Raw genomic sequence first — 19,319 nt, 5'->3', positions numbered from 1 at the left:
GGTTGCAAAGGCAACATTAGGACAGCCAAGGTTACCAAATCTGAAAGAAGGTGTGAATGGAGCTGCAAAAACCATCTTGTTATGAACCCTTTCACATTATCCTTAACACTGTTAAACCGAAACCCGGATGAGAAACACTGTTTCTACTCCTTTCAACGTGGCAGAAAACCTTCTGGTGCAAAGCTGGATGTGCTTGGCAAAACCTGAGTGATGCTGAAAGTTGTGTGTGATGGCTGTTTTGTGTGTTGTGGAGCTTAAAGTTTTCTTGTTCAACAACTGACTAATCACAAGTGAAAGGCAGCTAGTCTAGGTCTTAAACAAGAGTGCAAGAAAGAATATGTGCTTTAGCAGCAAGTGTAGACTGAATTGTCATGGATGTTGCATTCTCTGGTCACCTTGGCTCCAGGAGGATTGCTGTATGAATCTCTGTCTGCCTTACACTGTGAAGGGAAAAGCCAATTATGTGTTGCTTAATAAGTACAATGGTGAAGACACAGGGAAGTTTTAAGTAGCCAATGTAGTATTTTTTTTAATTCATTTTGCTCTTTACAGAGGGGATTTAAATGAGGGAAATGATCCACTGCAAAATCTTGAGGGTTGGGGTAGAACTGACGTGCAGAATCTTCGTGCTGTCAGCTCAGCCTGTTTGTACATATGCTGAGTGTGGCATATTTAACTGCAGGTTAGCTTGGGAGCTTGCAAGCTTTGAAGTGTTGGATTGGTTTTTTTTTTTTTAGTGCTTAGTAGCACAGTATTAAGATTTTAAAAAAAAAAAAAGCATCAAAATAGCAAAAAAGGTTTCACACTCAAAATCTGTCATCCAGTCTTCCTGCCACTTTACGTCACTTTGTGCAGTTCTTGTGGGATGGCAGGTACTGCGCCAAGCTAAACTGGGCTTTTGCTTGGGTTTGAAGCAATAAAGGATGAAGACTGTGGATTTGAAAGGAAAAAAAACGTGCAGAATTGTCAGAATTCTGTATTCAGAGTGTTCATTAAATCACACAGTGCACCATTGCCAGGAGCTCAGCTGAGAGTAATTTGTGAACCTGTTAAAAGAGGGGAGTGGGCACAGAATTGCTCCTTTTTTTTTCTCTCCCTCCTTACTTTTATGGATAGAGGAGGGAATAAGAAACAATTATTCTGAGTAAGTACTTGATCTAGGAAGGTGGTCAAAGCAGAGTTGTTGTCTGTACATTTTAAGTATCACATCCTCTTTTTGTCTGGTTTTACGTGGATGCTGTTTTTATTTTACTGCTTAAGGTACTCTGAACCAAACAGTAATGTCTTTTCCCCTCTTTCAGTAGCTGCTTCATGACAGAATAAAAACTGGATGAGAGTTGTGCATTGGGAAGTGATTGATGTGTGCTTGTGGAGCTTGTATCACTATGAGAAACACAGGTGCAGCTGCTGATGATGTTTGCTAGAAGTAGATTGAAAAAGGAAGAAAATGAAATTGCACTTCAGCACAGAAAACCTGTTGTAAAACTGTGGGGCAGGAAGCAATTCTGGAAGCAAAAACTCCGCTTGTTTCTGCGGGACAAAATGAAGAGGCTTCTTCACGGCCAGGTAGATGAGAATCCAAACCACGCTCATCACTGCCAGCTTTCTCCTCTGGAGATCGAAACGGACATGTTTGTTTGTGGAATAAAGAGGAGCTCTGCAAGCAGTGAATTTTCCACTGCTGGAGGGGACTTCCATCAGGACGAAGGACATGATTCCAGGGGAGTGAGCGAAGTGTGTGTTGGTGAGGTTGAGTTGAACTGGGATGGCTATGTCAAAATACCTTGCTCGGTTCAACGGAACAAGAAGGACTTGCAAGGAAATTCTTCTGATGGTGCCGCGCAGACCTCTTCTGAAAGAAAGGAGAGAGCATCTGAGGGGCAAGACCTTTCTTCTGTGAGCATTACCATGAGCTGGGGGGAGGTAGCTGAAAGGCAAGGGTGTTTTCCCCAGGAAAAGCCCTTTGCGTACAGGAGTCCTAGGCGGCATTCACGAGATCGTTCAGCCGATGTGGTTGATTACATTGTCAAAGAGCTCCAGGGAATAAGCCGCATCCAAACAGAGATTGCAGAGCTCCGGCAGCACCTCACCTTGATAAAAGGCTCTGTGGATGAAGTCTCCAGCTGTGTGGATACAGTCTTGAGCGAGATAGAAGGCCTGCAAGGTGGTTCCAGTGGCAAAACCTTGGGTACACATGCTCAAGAGCCTAGTAGAGAGGTGCATAAGGAAGAACCAGTGTTATATTTTTATGGCATCCCAGAAAAAGATGGTGAAAACACAGTAGAGCTTATCTGCAGCTTCTTGTCTGAATATCACTGTTTCAATGGTATTCAGTGCAGTAAGTATATAAAAGATGCTTATAGGTCAGATATTGGTACGGGCAAGCCATTAACACCAAGACCAGCAGTTGTGAAACTTGTTAGTAGTGAACAGAGAGACTTTATTTTACAGAAGTCTATCCTTCTGCAAAGCTCAGGGGTCCGAATTGCTACCAGTGAAGACCAAAAACGACAGAATGGCCAGAGGAGCCACAAAACAGATCCAGTCTCTTTGCAGTCTGACGTCAAGAAAAATCACTGCAACTCAATGAATCCTGACGCAGCTCAGAAAACTGCTGCCACTGGGCCCCTTCAGATGGAACCACACCAGGTTAAATATAAAAGCACGAGCAGGAAAACACAGTGCGTAGAGGAGAGACTTGATTCTGTGCAGAAATCAAACCTGACTAAGAAAAACAACTCGGTACCTGAAACTGGGAAGGATGCCAAAACAAAAAGCAGCAGTGAGCAGCCTACAGATGACAGTGACGCTCACCAGGCCCTTCATGAACCTCTACAAAATCCACAGGTGACCAGTTTGGCCAAGTCAGGTCATGGAAATGACTGTCATTTAGCTGACTCTTTGGACCATGCAAGCCAGATGTGTGCTTCAAGCAGTGATAGTGAGCACAGGCTTGACATTGAAAGCGTCACTGAGAATTGTTCTTCCCTTCTAGATAAAGATGAGAAGGTAGCCACAGAAGAAACTGAAATAAACTGTGATACTCCCTGCAAATTTACTGGTGTGGAGAAAGTTGATACTCAAAGAGAAGATGCTTCTAGTGGGATGACAACTATTAGCTATGATCGTACAACTGATGAAATGGCCTATAGTAGTGATAGCTTGAAAGATATGATCCAAATGGACTTGAACGATCAAGACCCAACTGATCAGGTTTTTAGGGATGTCCTGGAAAATTCCCAGTATTTTCTTGACCATTCCCGGGACAACATTGATCTTGTAGACATGAAGTTTTACACTAATAAGCTTGGGAAAGCTATTAATCACTTCAGGTCTGCTCTGCAGGTGGTGTTTCACAAACTGGAGTCAAGCGATTCTGAAATCCTTCTGGAAAATGATAGTGGCTTGCAGATGGATGATGACAATACACTTATGCTGACCAGTTCTGGTATGTGTGGCAGCTCTGACAACTTCACAGAAACCCCTCTCAGTCTGTCCTCCGAGAGCCAGGCAAACCCAGCTGCCAACAGCGAAGCATCTGCTCAGATGCAGTTTATTCCTTCCAGTCTTTCCTCAGTTCCGCATGACCTTCCTGTATCTGGTCTGATGTCATCATCGGATGGTGAAATCCCCACTGAGCACCGCTCGCCTTCTGAGGAGATGGCAGGAGATGTGAACTCTCTACCTGAGCCAGCAAAGGAGTGCAGACCCATGAGCCTAGACAAGGTGTGCGCGGAGACCATCTACCTGAACAAGTGCATCAACAACTTCAAAAACGTTCTGAGGGAAAAGAGACAAATGCGTAGGAGACTCTTAAAAGAATTAGCACAGGAAGGAAATTGGACTTCTGCTGAGGAGACCAACTCAGGTAAACTGAAAAAAAAAAATATTCTTTTTTTAAGGAGATGTCAAAATGTGGTATTTGTGCAGGCAGCAGCCAACACCTCAGTCTATGCCTGAGCAGCTTGTTAGATAGAAGTTGTGACCAAACAGTTATGAAGGCAAACGCATACTTCCTACAGCTGTGCTGTTAACAATGTATTAACTCCCTGAAATGCAAGTTAGCAGGCTTCACCTCTTCTCTTTTGTTTTGCTTTGCTTCATTTGTTTGTTTGAGAGAAAGAGGAAGATTTGCAGTGCATCTTTAAAATAGCAGGTGTGAGGAGTTTTTCATCATAATTCGTGACTTGGTTTCTCTCTCGTTGAACACTTAAGACATGTGATAACAAAGTGTGTGTTTAAGCTATAAGTAGCCACATTTGCAGTTTTGGGAGTTGAGTGGATCCAGGCTTCAAGTGGCTGCATTGCAAAGTGGGAGTTCTCAAGTGTTTAATCACTGCTAGTTGTTATTCTAGTAGAGACCTTTAAAATAAAAAACAAAAATTAGAAGAGAAGAAAAATTGAGACCTCTGTTTCAGTATTGTGTTACTTGTTCATGAATGAGAAAGTTTCCCTTTTTTGCCAGCACAGATAAGGTATTTTTTTGACCACAGACATGTAAGCTGATACAGCTGTGCTGCTTAACCCTTTCCTGAAGACACGGGAGATAGAAATGCCCAACATGCTATGGTGGGTCATGTTTGGTTTGGTAAAACAAAACCTACCCTTGAAACACAGATCCATCTGCCTCCTCCCTCTCCAGGCAGTGACAAAACTTTTTCAGAGTCATCTCTTTCCAAATCACTACGCAGTTAAGGGAAGAGGCCTTGTTTCAAAAGTGAAAGTTATTGGCACTGCAGCTTGAAATCCTCGCTTCCCCTATTATGAAGCTTTGTGTGTCAAATCCTGCCTTTTCTTCTTGCAGTCATGCAAGGTAACGAGAATTAGTGTGCTCTTTTTGCCATTGAAAGAGTTGTCTCTCTACAGGTACCTTTTCCAGTGACTGTGCTTTCTCTGTCAATCCCCATTTGATTATTGTACCAGTGACCTCAGTTATGCAGCTCATAAAGCCTGTAATCAGCTCCTATTTTCCATGAGGTCCTTAGTATAGAGTTGATTCAAACAATAGATTTTTAGTGAGGAAAATGCTAGGATTTGTTAGCAAGCTTGGCATGGGTGCATACATATTTTTTATGTTTCAAGGGAATTTGTGGATCACTGAAATACAGATAGTACAGGTGAAATTGATCTTTTATTTTCATTCAGAAAGCTTTTGCTTTGTTTTGATTGTTTGGGTTTTTTTTTAGTGTTTAGGTAGTGCTCAATTTTTGTATGGATGTCCTTATTTTAGGATGCAAGGGAGCAGACAGTGGTTTGAATTAGCATTTGCCACAGTGCCAAAAAAAAACCAAACCCAAACCAAAACCCCAACCCCAACAACAACAACAACAGAAAAAAGCCCAAACCAAAACAAACCCCCCTCCAGTACTGAAATAACCTATTTCTGAGTATGAGAGGAGACTTCTCATCTCAGTAGAGTTTGAGCAGTATATGCATGTCCAGAAGGTGACAAATAGCTGGAATGGTTAAGGAAGAGAGTCACAGCTGGGCTTTTGATACCTTAGAACTGACTCCAGAGTGGATTGGCATTCCTGAGCCTCCCTGGTTCAGTTCTTCTCAACATCATCTAGGGATGTGACAAAGAGTTGATGATTGTGTGACACTGGAATAAAGGCATATCTATATGGTAGGCAGGACAATAAGGAAGTATGCTCTGAGAAATAGAAGGGGTATAAAGTAGTCAAATGTACTGGAAAACACTGGGTAAGGCATGATGAAAGGAAGAGAATATGGAAGAGAGCCCTGGAAGGTATGTTAGGAAGTGAAGCAGCCCAAACTGCCAGAGCAAGGCAGAGGAGCTGGGCAGTGTGTCTGTCCATAGTGAAGGTAAATAGTGAAGGGCATAGTCCAAGCAGCACTGCATGCATAGAATGGAACAAGCAGGCAAGGAAGCAGTGAGTGAACAACCTCTTGGCAATAGCCAGAGTGAGAGTGATTCACAGAATGGTTTCATTTGGAAAGGACCTTAGAGATGTATTGCCAAAGGCTGTAGGACAGAGCAAAATTAATCATGTAGTTGTTCTATTTGAAATAGTGTTGTTTTGTTGTGCATTTTCAGAGAAAGTGAAGCAACAATGTCATGTGTTTCTTCACTGAACTCTACCTAAATTTGAGCTAAGCTCTTACTTTCTTCCTTTGGAAAAAACATCATACATGGAAGGCAGTGAAAGGTTGTTCATCTGCTTTTTTTCCCCCTAGCTGCAGAAGAGTGTTTGTGTATTACTTCAAAACTATAATCTGTTCTTCTAAGTTCCTGGGGCAGGTCCACTGAAAACCCAGTTCTGTTTGCTAGCTTTTTGGTTCTGTGCCTGGGATGCTTTATTCCTCCTGCATGCTTGAAAGTTCAGTTCAAGGTATTTTATTTAAAGTGTTTGGCAGCAGTCTGCAGCAAGGGAATGGGTGATAGCTTTGAAGTTGTTGATAAATCTGTGTGTTTTGGTGATTCAGACATGATGCACTGGCATAAAGGTTTAAATTATTTATAGTGGTGCATATTGCAAATTGCCAGAACAATTTAGAACTTAACAGATGCACGTAAATTATTGTTGAGTTTAATTTGAAATTGAAAGAGTAAAAAATGAAAGTATCCCCTGAATATCTGAGTGAGGTTTTAAAGTTTTGAGGGAAAAAAAAAAGGCCAAGTGAAGATGAAGATAGTTCAGCTTTGTATATGCTTAAAAAAAGGCCTGAAACAATAGAGATTTTAGTAGGTATGATTTGAGGTTTAACCTAGTTAGTCACTCTTGGTGATGCTGTGAGCACACTTGCTGCAACAAGACATAACCAGAAAGCTTTACATTACATCTTTCTCTGCAGTTTGTCAGAGTTTGGTCATGTGTTTGGGCTGAAACTGTTCTGAACAGCTTTAAACTGAAAGAGATTAGAATCCTAAAATATGTATGAAATTGAAGTCAAGAGAATATTTTTTTCCCTCTCCTTTTCCTCCCTCCCCCCTCTTTTTCATTTTGTCCTAAATAAATGAGATGCAAGATATATTGCTTTATGTTTGTATTAAAGTAAGGTTTATCTGTCCGTGAGAAATTCTAGAGCTCTCAGGCCTTAAAATTTGTCAGTGCTAGCCTGTGTGGAGGTTTTTTTCCTGTAGAAAACCAAGCCCAGTTGGGTGAAGTGAATAAGCTTCTGAAAAATGTGTAGTTTGCATATGCTCACTGGTATGCTACAGCTGAGCTGTTGTGCTGCCAGAGACTCCATCTGTCCTTTGCGATTTCCACAGAGTGGGTTAAAGCAAGGCTTTCCCTGCTTGGCATGTCTGAGAGCCATGGCTGACCTGAGAGAGGACACAAGTTCAGGTCTGCTGAATCTTCTTCTCAGAAGACTTCATGGGAGGCACATCAGGAAAGAATCTGGTTGAGACACAAAGGGGGTGAAAAAAAAAATAGGAATGAGAGAAGTCTGGATCTGCCTGGGGCATAGGGAAGCAACCTCAGGGACCAAGTCAGGAGAGATTTGGCTTGGCTTTGATAGGTTTGGGATGGCTCTGCAAAAAGAATGGGAAAAAAAACAGAGGATATGAAGTGTAATGTGGTCTCATAGGTGAGAAAGTTTTGTTTAGTAGATGACCCCAGCAGGAGATTCAGGAAACCAGTTTAGAGGGGAGCAGTCAGCAATGTGTGCACCCCAAAAAGCATGTTCCTATCTGAATCTAGGATGAACCCCAGGTTTCCTCAGGTTCCCTAGGACAGCAAGTCTGTGCAGAGCTGACTGCCAAAACATGGCATTCCTGCATCAATGGCTGTGATGCAGAAGACAGCAACAACATGCTGCTTGTATTTTCCCCTCCATTATCTCAGGAAGGAGAGGCCAGCAGAGTGGTCTATTGGTTGGGTTTTTTTTTTACCCTCATGAGGATCCATGCAGGCATGTCTTAAGGTGTAGAACTGAGTTTCTACTTTAGCTACAATCCAGATTTTCATTTGCTACAGTAATTTGACTTCACTCCTTAGTGATTGAGTTAAAATAGCTTCTCTATTTTTCTGTCTTAGCGATGGCATTTGTATAATTACACCCATATAGACAGTAATTTTCAGAACTATTTTAGCTTTTAGACCAATTTGAGTGGCCCTTGTTGCCTGTTGCCATGAAGATATTTCTTACCCTCCATCTTTCATATGCAAATAAGTAATATAAAGCTTCTCTGCAGATACAGAATTATCTGTTTGGAAAACAGAAGTACCGGAAGTTTTGAATTGGATTCTCATATAACTTTACTACCCTTGAAATTGCCAATCCATAAACATGAGATTTAGTGTAGGAGGCTTCTGGATTTTTTTTTTTATTCATTTTTTTTTTTTCCCCTCAAAGAAGAGTTGCCTAGATTTATAAGACCAGGGGAAAAAAAAATTATATCTCTCTGCATTATGGTTATTTGTGAAGGCAAAACATGATCTGTTGGAGCTACGAGTTTTGCTCATAATGGGCAAAATGTTCAGGGGGTGAGGAGGGAAGGAGGGAGGATGCTTCAAATACAGATGGAGCCTGGTGAAAGGGGGAACAAATCTGTTCCTATCCATAATAAACACAGGTTCTTTATCCAGTGTGGCAAATAATAGCCCTCTAATTCTGTATTAAGATTGCTTAACATTGACGAGTGAATGAAACAGTAACTGTAACCCTAAAAAATCGGCTTTCAAAAGCATATTCAGGTGCATTTACAGATGACATTTGATCAGTTTAACTTGAGATTAACTGGTAGTGATTTAACTGGTGTACATCCCAGGAAGCAGACAGGAAAACTCCTACTGCACAAACATTTTATCAGCATGTGGCAAATGTTTTCACCACTTTTAAAATAATCTCACAAAGTTCATGGCAGAAGTCTGGTCTATTAACTTTTGTTCCTCTCCTTCTCTTTTTCCCTTGACAGAAGGAGGTAGAGGAGAGCTCCAGGTTGTACCTGTTGTCCCTTGTAACCAGCATCTCTTTCTGAAATTCCTGTGTGTGCATGCCTTGATTTCATGTAGCCAGTTGCTCCTGCTGTGGCACTCAGATTTAGTTCAGCATGTTATGGCTGTTGGAGGAATTGCTAACGCTGTGTTTGAGTTAAGAGTCTGTTCAGTGCTTATCACCTTGTACAAAGAGGAAAACATGAATGCTTGGAGTGGTCTCCTCCCTTCAGTGCTCTGTGGGGCGTGTGTAATGTGCACAGGCACCGTGTTAGCAGGGTAGATTGTTTAACTTGTCTCTTCCAGTCTTCTCTTTATGAATAAGTATTTCCTTATTCTTCCTCAGCTGTATTATTTTCATTCCATCTCTGTCGGCTTCTTAAGTTTACAGCAATTAGTGTCAGAAGTACCACTATGCTGAGATGAAGCAAGACTATGGGTTCTGGGAGGTGTTTGATGCAGATCCCCTGCCTTTATAGCTAGCTACACTAGCAAAAATCAAAGCTAGCTGCACTTCACTGCATTTTGCTTTGATCAGGGATGTGTACCCCATGAGAAAGGCAAGATTTACCCCTTAATACCCACAGCTGTTGCCTCTCCACTTATGGACTTGTTGGTTTTCCTTGTTGCCCTATGGGCAACAGGTAACTCTTTCCTCCTAGGAGGATCCACAGAACCTTTTTGTTGACTTCTGTGCACTATCTTAGGGTTTTTTTTTTTTTTGTTTGTTGGTTTTGATTTTGTGGATTTTTTTCCCCACAGCTGTACCTTACATAGAGATTTTTCTGTCTCTTAAATTCTCACCTATTTTACTTCCTTGAATTTCTGCAGTGTGAGTTCAGTGCTGTGCTTCTGCCCTTAGTTGTATGAATCAGGCTAAATCACCTTTCTGGACTAGACTTTTGAGCCTCTGTGCAGATCTCTTTCTTTGAGTTTGGTGAATTTGTAGAGCTGCTGCTTGTGTAGCAGCAGTTTTCTTTTGTTCTTACTGGTTTATGTCTGTCCATTAATGCTTTCTCATAAATGCAGAGATATCTGGTGTCAAATACTGCTGTAAAGTTCTATCCTTTTCTAGCTTCAGTGTGAAAACATGCAGCCTCTTTTAAGCTTCTGATCTGTCAGCTGGAAGACTGGCAGTGGAAGATACATCAGTTGGAAGGAGCTTGCTTTGAAGCTTTTCAGTCTTTATTTACATTGACGCTGTTCCAGAACACAGTGAACTTTAAAATAATGGCTTGGCTTATTGCTTTGGATTCCATGTAAAATTCAGCATGCTTGAGTCAGCAAAGGCATTGCACCACAAGACCAACGAATTTAATTGGGAGGATTTAGTTCAGTCTGATTCTGCTGATACCCTTGACGAAATAGTCTAATTAGGCATGACCATAAGTTTAAACTGAAATAGTTGCCTCTTGTTTTAGCCTGATTCAGATTAACCTGAAGCTAAATTGAGATCTTTGATGTTTAATAATGAAGCATGGTGTTTGAAAACAAGATAGCATGATTTTCGAAACAAATAAAAGGTCATTGATTTATTTTTTCCTTATCTGTTTAAATAAAGCAGCTTTCCATGTTTTACATCTCTTTTTTTATCTAAGAAGATAATGTACTGGACACAGTACTTAAATAGGATGGAGAGTTACATTGTTCAAAAACCTTTCATGTGGAGAGGTGGATTTATATGGAAAAGGCTAATGGATCTGGGGTTTTTCTTCTTTCTGATGCTCCAGATTAAATACACATATAAATATATATATAATTTTATGCTTCCCTGTCCATTTTATGGACTTTTCTCTTGTGTGGAATTATGTAATTGTGCATTCTGTCCAATGAAAGATCATCTTGTGTATGAAATGTGAAACTCAGAAACTGCAACTTGATGAAGTAACTTCTCAAATTACTTGTAAGCCTAGCTGCTGCTTTGCCTGAGTAAGCAAAACTCCTGACAGTTTCCCTTTTAGGCTTCACCAAACTTCTCTTCCCTGTGACCAAATAGTGTCCCTTAAATGATTATGTCTGTTGAGTTGTTTAATCCAAGATATTACATTTTTGCTATTCTGTCACTGGCATTATTTTGCTAACTGGATCTTGGTTGGAAAGAAACATTCTTTACCTGGAGAAGACCTTTTGACTGGTTGCAGCTTGTTTTACTGTGAATGAGTGTACTGCGTTAAGCAGTGGTGAGAAGCACTTTACTGGCTTAAAGTATCTGGTGGGCTGTGGGTGTCAAACTGTCATCACTGAGATCATAAAAAAAACAGAAAAAGAGATGTGGTAGGTTGTTTTATTTACATATTTGATTCTCCATCTTTTCTGTGCTGCTGTGTGTGTTCACTGGAGTTAAAACAAAAATCAGATCCTGACTGCTTTCAAGGAGGGCTCAAGAAACACTGCTGTGCAGAGAAGTGAAGCATAAGCTAGCAAACACTTGCTGTGATGTGCAGCATGCAGATATCTAGGTAGTAATATGCCTGCTTTCACCTTGCCCTCCTGTTTTGGGAAGAGCAGTGCTAAGGACTCTTGCAGTTACTCCAGTTTTTTGTTGTCATCTGCATGTTGTTTCCTCTCCTTGCCCAGGCTCTAACTGAGCCTGGCCTTTTTGAACTGAAGTCAAGCAGATCCGTGGCTTTTACAAGACTTGGAGCCCTGCTGTATCCTGGTGTGAGTGCTGCTTTTAGAGGGAGTGAAACTCCCCGGATGCAGCAAATCCATCTACACAGCATTGTTGTTCCACACCACAGGGGTGGTGTAAGCTGTGGATTGCTTTGACTGGCGCTCCTGGAGCTGTCTGCATCCTGTTAACTCTCATGCCAATGCTTATAGGTAATGCAGCCGCTGGTACTTACGTATGTCAGTTCAACAGGAGACTGCAAAGAACTTCTTGATGCTCTGCCACTATGTGATGCCACGACTCTTCTTTGTGTATAAACCACCCATTTTCCATCTTCAAGTCTGGTTATGTTTGGTGTCTGCTTCTCCTTTTGAAAGGCTACTATAGAGCTGTCATAGTTAGACACCTCTGAATTGTCATCCTGCTTTGTATTTAGCTGCAGTTCTTTAAGGCAGTGTGTTCTGTCTCTTGCATCAGCACAGAAAAAGGTTCTTTTTGCTAGAGAAAGCAGGATGTTGTTTTCTCCTCCTCTAGTACTGTCTTGGGCTGCTTTTTCTATTTTCCTTTGTGATTTTTTTTTTACTTTGATGTAGAATAAAAAGGTTTTATATGCATTTCTGCCAGCATAGAATCATAGAATCAACCCAGGTTGGAAGAGACCTCCAAGATCAGCCAGTCCAACCTAGCACCCAGCCCTATCCAGTCAACTAGACCATGGCACCAAGTGCCTCATCCGGGCTTTGCTTGAAGACCTCCAGGGATGGTGACTCCACCACCTCCCTGGGCAGCCCATTCCAATGCCAATCACTCTCTCTGGGAAAAAACTTCTTCCTAACATCCAGCCTAGATCCAGCTCCCCTGGCACAACTTGAGACTGTATCCCCTTGTTCTGTTGCTGGTTGCCTGGCAGAAGAGGCCAACCCCCACCTGGCTACAACCTCCCTTCAGGTAGTTGTAGGCAGCAATGAGGTCACCCCTGAGCCTCCTCTTCTCCAGGCTAAACACCCCCAGCTCCCTCAGCCTCTCCTCATAGGGTTTGTGTTCCAGACCCCTCACCAGCCTTGTTGCCCTTCTCTGGACACCTTCCAGCATCTCAACATCTCTCTTGAATTGGGGGGCCCAGAACTGGACACAGCACTCAAGGTGTGGCCTGACCAGTGCTGAGGACAGGGCAAGAATAACCTCCCTTGTCCTACTGGCCACTCTGTTCCTGATGCAGGCCAGGATGCCATTGGCTCTCTTGGCCACCTGGGCACACTGCTGCCTCATCTTCCACCTACTAACTACCAGTACCCCCAGGTCCCTTTCTTCCTGGCTGCTCTCCAGCCACTCTGTCCCCAGCCTGTGATGCTGCTTGGGGTTGTTGTGGCCAAAGTGCAGAACCCTGCACTTGACCTTGTTCAATCTCATCCCATTGGCCTCTGCCCACCCATCCAGCCTGTCCAGGTCCCTCTGCAGGGCTCTCCTACCTTCCAACAGATCAACACCTGCTCCTAGCTTGGTGTCCTTACTGATGCTGGGCTCAATCCCCTCATCCAGATTATCAGTAAAGATGTTGAACAGGACTGGGACCAGCACTGATCCCTGGGGAGCACCACTAGTGCCAGCTGCCAACTGGATGTGGCACCATTCACCACCACTCTCTGGGCCCTGCCATCTAGCCAGTTCTTGACCCATATCAGAGTGAATCTGTCCAAGCCATGAGCTGCCAGCTTGGTCAGGAGCTTGTTGTGGCAGACAGTGTCAAAGGCTTTGCTGAAGTCCAGGTAAACTGCATCCACAGCCTGCCCCACATTCACCAGGCAGGGAACCTGATCATAAAAGGAGATCAGGTTGGTGAGACAGGACCTGCCCTTCCTAAACCCATGCTGGCTGGGCCTGATCCCTTTGCCATCATGTAGGTGCCTTGAGATGGCACTCAAGATGACCTGTTCCATCACCTTGCCTGGCACTGGGGTCAGGCTGACAGCTCTGTAGTTTTCTGGTTCCTCCTTTTGACCCTTCTTGTGGATGGGCATCACACTGGCCAGGGTCTCTTTGAAGCTTTCTCTTCTCCAGGCTGAAGAGCCTCAGTTCTTGCAGCCTGTCCTCGCAGCGGAGCTGTTCCAGCCCTCTGATCATCTTTGTAGCCCTCCTCTAGATTCATGCTTTCTGTCCTTCTCTGCATTCACACTCTTGACCATTCTCTGATGACTCGTGGTTGCCTGCACGAAATGACTATTGCTCAGCTAGGCAATGTCTTTCCCTGGATCCTTCTTCCCTGAACAGAGGTCTTGATGCTCTTGTGGTCCCATGCTACTCCTGATGTTTTAATGTCTTTACTATTGTTTGCCTATGTTTTGAGTTTCTCAGACAAGCTGGTTAAAAACCATTAAACTAACTTCACTCCTCTGTAAACGTTGCCATGTTTGTGTTTGTCGTTCTTTGTCACTCAGTATAGCTGAACCTACCAGTGTCAAGCTCAGTCCAGCATAGATCACTGATTTGTTTTAGGGTGGCTTTTGAGCCACAGCTCTTCCAAGTGTTCAAAGGCAGAGATGTGCCTTCTGAAGGATGTGGTTTCATTTGCTCAATGAAATTGCAAGCAGCAGTTAATTCAGATCGTTTCAGAGGAAACACAGGTTTCAGGCTGAGAAGGTTTGGAAGCACAGCTTGGAGCAGAGATGCTCCTAGCACAGTCTGTCCTGGAGGACCCTACAGCCTGGTGTGCTGCTCTGGTTGGGAGAGAAAAAGCCACCGGTGTTGCACCATGAGTGTGGGCTCCTGCCTGGTGTGCAGGCCTGTGTGATCACCTAGTAAAGCTCGAGTGTCCTTTCGACATACCTGTCATGTTCATGCCTCTTTAAAGTAATGAGTGATGTTATTTTCAGACCTCTCTAGCCCTGAAATTGTAGAACTAACAAATTAAAAAATTGTACTTTTGCTACTATACAAGTCAAGACCTCAAATAGAAACTTGTGCTCCTTGGTTATTTCTGCCCTTCTTGGGAGAGCTTGTCTGTCGCCTGTGCACAACCTGAGGTCACAGAGCTCACCTAAATTGCAGGACCAACAGAAAATAATAAAATCTTTCTTTTGGATCTGTATTCTTTTATCTTGTATCATCCTGGAGGTTATTTCCTGACAGATAGTCCTTTATTGTAGTTCAGAGTTTGTGGCTCCCATGGCTGGAAATACTTTGTTTTCAACTGTGTGCAAGTTGCAGCCTCTTTATACTCTTGGAAGACAGGATTAGCTGAGGTTGGAGACTGAAGTATTAGCAGCGTATCTTGCTTGGTCCTGCTTGAAACCAGCTTTTCTTTCAGGGAGTGCAGGACAATGTGTGAACTGTAAGCTGGAATAAAGAGGTTTCCAGAGGTGAACTATTTCCCCTTATCCAAAAAACTTTTGTTTCCTCCAGGTGCACTGCAGGTGTTTAAGCACCTCTCAGCTCTAATCAGTCTTCTGAAGATTTTCAAAGAAACAAAACATCACTCTGTAAATACACTCCTAATATGAACATAAGAACATGGTTTGATTTCATGAATAAGAATCCTCATATTTACAGTCTGTGGTGTTTTCCATCATAGTGTGAGATCCCAGTTCACCTGCAGTCATCTTGCAACAGACGTCCCTTGTTTGAGACCTGTTGGAAATTAAATGCTTGCTTATGAATGGGTGGAACTGCAATGGGATCTCGCTGCTTCAAGGGCTCAAGGGAGTCTTTGCATTTGAGCATGAGCAAAGCTCAGAAGTGTTCATACAACAGTTACATGCTGGTCAGTTACCTCTGCATTTCATACGGGTGCTTTCAATTTATTACATCTTCATTATGGCCATGTTCACTTAAGTGGTGAAATGTAGTAACAGGAGCTTTCCAGCAACTCATGTTTTTCTTGGGCTGGAAAAAACCCAAAAGCTGGTCTTTGAGACTGCCTTTGGAAACAGGAGGTGCACTGAACAGGCTCTTCAGGTTCCAGTCCTAGGCGTTCAATGAAATCGCATAGCCTGTCTGTGCCTGTATGACTCGTCCTGATATGCTGATCATTGGAGGTGCTTGAGTGAGTTTCTGTGTGCATTTATTTTCCTGCATGCAGTGTGCTCTGTTATCCTTTCCTCAGATATAAGTTGAATAGTTTTTCTGATGTTTCTGGAAACTAACTTCATATCATTCCTTTTGCTTCCCCCATTTAAGGGTCAAGATGAGTCTGATCCAACAAAACCACCTTGGCTCAAAGGAGGGTAAGTGGTATTTTGAGACCTTGGGTTTTTTTTTTCCTCTGTATTTATAATCACAATGTAGTCTGAGAGCTGCAGTTTGACCTAAATGAAAGCTGCAGTTGTGATGTTTTTAATGGCTATTGTCAGGAATAATGCAGTGGCCACACCTCAGTTTGGGCCAGGCTGCAGCTGTATTCCAGAGTCCCCTCTTAGACAGGTGGGGGCAGACTGTGCAGCACCTTGGGAGATGCATAGCAGGTCTATAGCAGCAATGCATAATTAGTCATATGATGGTGGTATAAATGCTTGCAGCAGTAGTATCAAACAGTCCTTTCTAAGCACTGCAGAGAGATCTGGGTGAGATAACTTTTTTCTTGCTAGTCACTAATGGTATAGGGAAGGGGAAGGGCAATTCAGAAAGGTTGCTGTCTTTTGCTATTAAAAGAGGGAAAAAAAGTATTTGCAATGATTTCTGTGGCCATTGTAGTAGTCAAAACTGCAGTAACTCTAGAAATCACTGCAGTTTGTCCTTTTTAAAGCAGTGATCTGTTGCACAGGTGAGAGTGAAAGGCTGTGGGCACTCCCTCTGTAACGTGCTGCTCACAGCAAGTGAAGCAGGCCAATTCTGATTGTGGGTAATTTCAGCATGATCTGTGCATAATAGGTACCAGCATGGTAGCTTTCCTGGAATCTTCACTAAAAAAAAAATAAAAGAAAAGAGACAACACATTTTACAGGCTGCTTGGTTATGTATTTGTATGTGATTAGGGGGTGGTGTGCTCATTAGGAGCGAACTTGGGAGCAGATTTACCCTGAAATCTCACCAAGAGGTTGGCTTGCTGCATGCCTAAGTTAATTCTCATATTGATGAAGAAAACTTCCCCAATAAAATGCAACGTTTAATCAGAGGCTTCATTGTAGGGCTTTCTGCTTTTGGAATCATTGTTCTGCAATGTCAGTGTTCCTGCAAAGCATTCTCCACACCTGTGGATGCCTGGGGCTGCCTAGCAACCCCACGCTTTCCTAAGGAGCCCCGGACTTCACTGAGCAGGCTGCAGGAGAACTGGCAATTACCAGGAGCAGAAGACAGTGATTTATTCTAACTATAAACAGCACCTTCTCCTGCTTTAACAAGCAGACAATGTACCAAGTTTATTGGTTCACACAAACAAAGTGATTTTCCAGCATGAAAGATGAATACACCTACGGTCCTGAGATACTTTAAAACGTGTTTTGTCAATTCAAGGCAGTGTTTTGCTTTAGTCTGTAATTTTTCTCTTTCTCTGAGAGCTGCAGCAAAACAAACTGGCTAATGCAGTTTTGGGGGGGAAAAAAAAAGAAGTTTGGCTTATTCACTGTATTGCCCTCATGCAAAGGATTTCCAGAAAACGTGGTTGTGGGTGGTCCACCTTGAGTTAACACTCTTAGCTACCTTGTGGTTTGTTGTCTACAAAGTACGTTAAAATATTTATGTTTGAAGTTGTTCTTTCATGGAGAAGTGGTGTTCTTCGAAGGATATAATAATCTTCTATTGTTGCAAATCATCTTTGCTTGCTTAAATTTTCAAGATTCAGTGTAAGCATCTGTGTGGCAAAAACTTGTGCTAGAGGATGGGTGCTTGCTTAAAGCTATTTGCACTTTTAGCATAATGCAACAGTAGCTCCCTGTCTGTAATCACTGGCTTTGGAGAGGGAGTGTTTTTTGAAAGAAAAAGTGCAATTGATATTACAGATCAGTCTCTGGGTATAGCATCTCATGTCTATATAATTTATTTATTAGTACAAATCATCTTTCTCATGCAGAAATCCTATTCATCCCTCAACACAGCGCTCTGTAACGGTGCTATAAATATTACATGCGTTGCAGAGGAAAGTTATCGTGTTACACACAAAGCTGCTGTGTACATATTTGAGGCATTGTCAGTACTTCTGTCTCTGCAAACACTAATTTTAAATAGAGCAGAGATTGTGCTTGGGAAAAAAAAAAGAAGAGACTGAGGCAGCTGAAAGCACAATGGGTTTGAGTAGTCTCCAAGATAAAGAATTATTGCTGGGAAATAGTATTAAGCTAGAAGCAGGTCATCTGAGTGTGTAGCTACGTAGATACTAGGATACCTCTTTTCAGTGTCAAACACAAGCACCTCTCAAATGTGCTTGTTCTCTGTCAGTCTGGCTCATAATTGATTCTATCATAAACCAGAGCCCATGATAAATATTGAATTTATGCTTCAGTTGAAACTAGACAGGTTTTGCAAGCACAGTAACTTATTTAGGCTCAAACTGAATTTATAAGCCATACAATTTTAATGCTTTTCTTTCCTAGAAAATGTCAGAGTGTCAGTTGGATTTTTTAAAAAGTAAATGAAAAGCTGGAAATCGTGTAGAAAAGAATTGTAAGTTCCCAGCTATGCCACTGACTTTCAGCAGGAGCATTGACTCTGAGTTTTCACTTGTGACCATTTGTTGCGTCTTCGCAGTTTGCAGACTGCTCCCTTCTATTTTACACATGCTTTCGTGATACAAATCTTTGGCTCAAACCCTACCAAAAGGGTTGTGCTTTAAATAATGCTAGACTCTCATCATCATCTGGGTAGTTGTCTATGACACCTATTTTACTCTACAGCATTATCACCAGTATAACTTTTTTACTGTAGGGGTCACAGAGCATTGAAACAGGCTCCCCAGGGAAGTTGTGGAGTCTCCTTCTCTGGAGACTTCCAAGGCCTGTCTGGATGTGTTCCTCTGTGGTCTGTGTTAGATATCATTGTCCTGCTGCGTCAAGGGGGTTGGACTCGATGATGTCTTTGGGTCCCTTCCAACCCTTAACATCCTCTGATCCTATGATTGGGGAGGGTTTGTAACATTAGGGCAAAGGACAAAATTCTGTGTTTGATCCTGGCATGACTACTCTTAGTTCTGACACTTTGCACTTCGTGCAGATATTGCTTACTTGTTGATGTGGGTCAGGTTTTATAATCATCCAGAAGGGATTATTGCAGCATAATCATAGAGTCGTAGCCTTATCAGGAGCTGGAAGGGACCTCAAAAGATCATCTGGTCCAGCCTCCCTGCCAGAGCAGGATCACCTACAGCAGGTCACACTGGAATGCATCCAGACAGTTCTTGAATGTCTCCAGAGAGGAAGACTCTGCAACCTTTCTGGACAGCCTGTTCCAGTGCTCTGTCACCCTCATAGGGAAAAAATTCTTCCTGGGGTTCACATGGAACCTCTTATGCCTCAACTTCCACCCATTGCCCCTTGTCCCTGTCACTGGGCATCACCAAGAAGAGGCTGGCTCCATCCTCCTGGCACTCATCCCTTGCATATTTATAAACATTAATCAGGTCACCCCTCAGTCTCCTCCACTCCAAACTAAGAAGCCTCAGCTCCCTCAGTCTCTCCTCATAAGGAAGATGTTCAACTTCCTTAATCATTTTTGTGGCTCTGCACTGGACTCTCTCAAGCAGCTCTCTGTCCTTCTTGAGCTGAGGGGCTCAGAACTGGACACAATACTCCAGATGAGGCTTCCCCGGGGCAGAGCAGAGGAGAAGGAGAACCCCCCTCGACCTAAATTTAGACCCAGTTCTTTATTGGAAATGAGAATAT

General features: G+C 42.7%; 1 protein-coding gene across 4 annotated transcripts in view; it reads left to right on the top strand.

The window, feature by feature from the left end:
- UNC13B (unc-13 homolog B) overlaps positions 1-19,319 on the top strand; it is a 292,568-nt gene that overhangs the window by 160,547 nt on the left and 112,702 nt on the right. For 2 of the 4 annotated variants that reach the window (XM_064140889.1, XM_064140888.1), the window contains exons 2-4: positions 1,302-3,868; positions 8,885-8,907; positions 15,688-15,734. In XM_064140889.1, coding sequence (XP_063996959.1) covers positions 1,411-3,868; positions 8,885-8,907; positions 15,688-15,734 — 2,528 coding nt within the window. In that variant the 5' untranslated portion in view covers positions 1,302-1,410. The remainder of the gene's footprint in view (positions 1-1,301; positions 3,869-8,884; positions 8,908-15,687; positions 15,735-19,319) is intronic. The other 2 variants (XM_064140891.1, XM_064140890.1) reach the window with 1 other exon arrangement.

Source organism: Pogoniulus pusillus, chromosome Z (assembly GCF_015220805.1).
Source record: "Pogoniulus pusillus isolate bPogPus1 chromosome Z, bPogPus1.pri, whole genome shotgun sequence".
Lineage (NCBI taxonomy): Eukaryota > Metazoa > Chordata > Aves > Piciformes > Lybiidae > Pogoniulus > Pogoniulus pusillus.
This window is presented reverse-complemented; position numbering and strand designations above follow the sequence as displayed.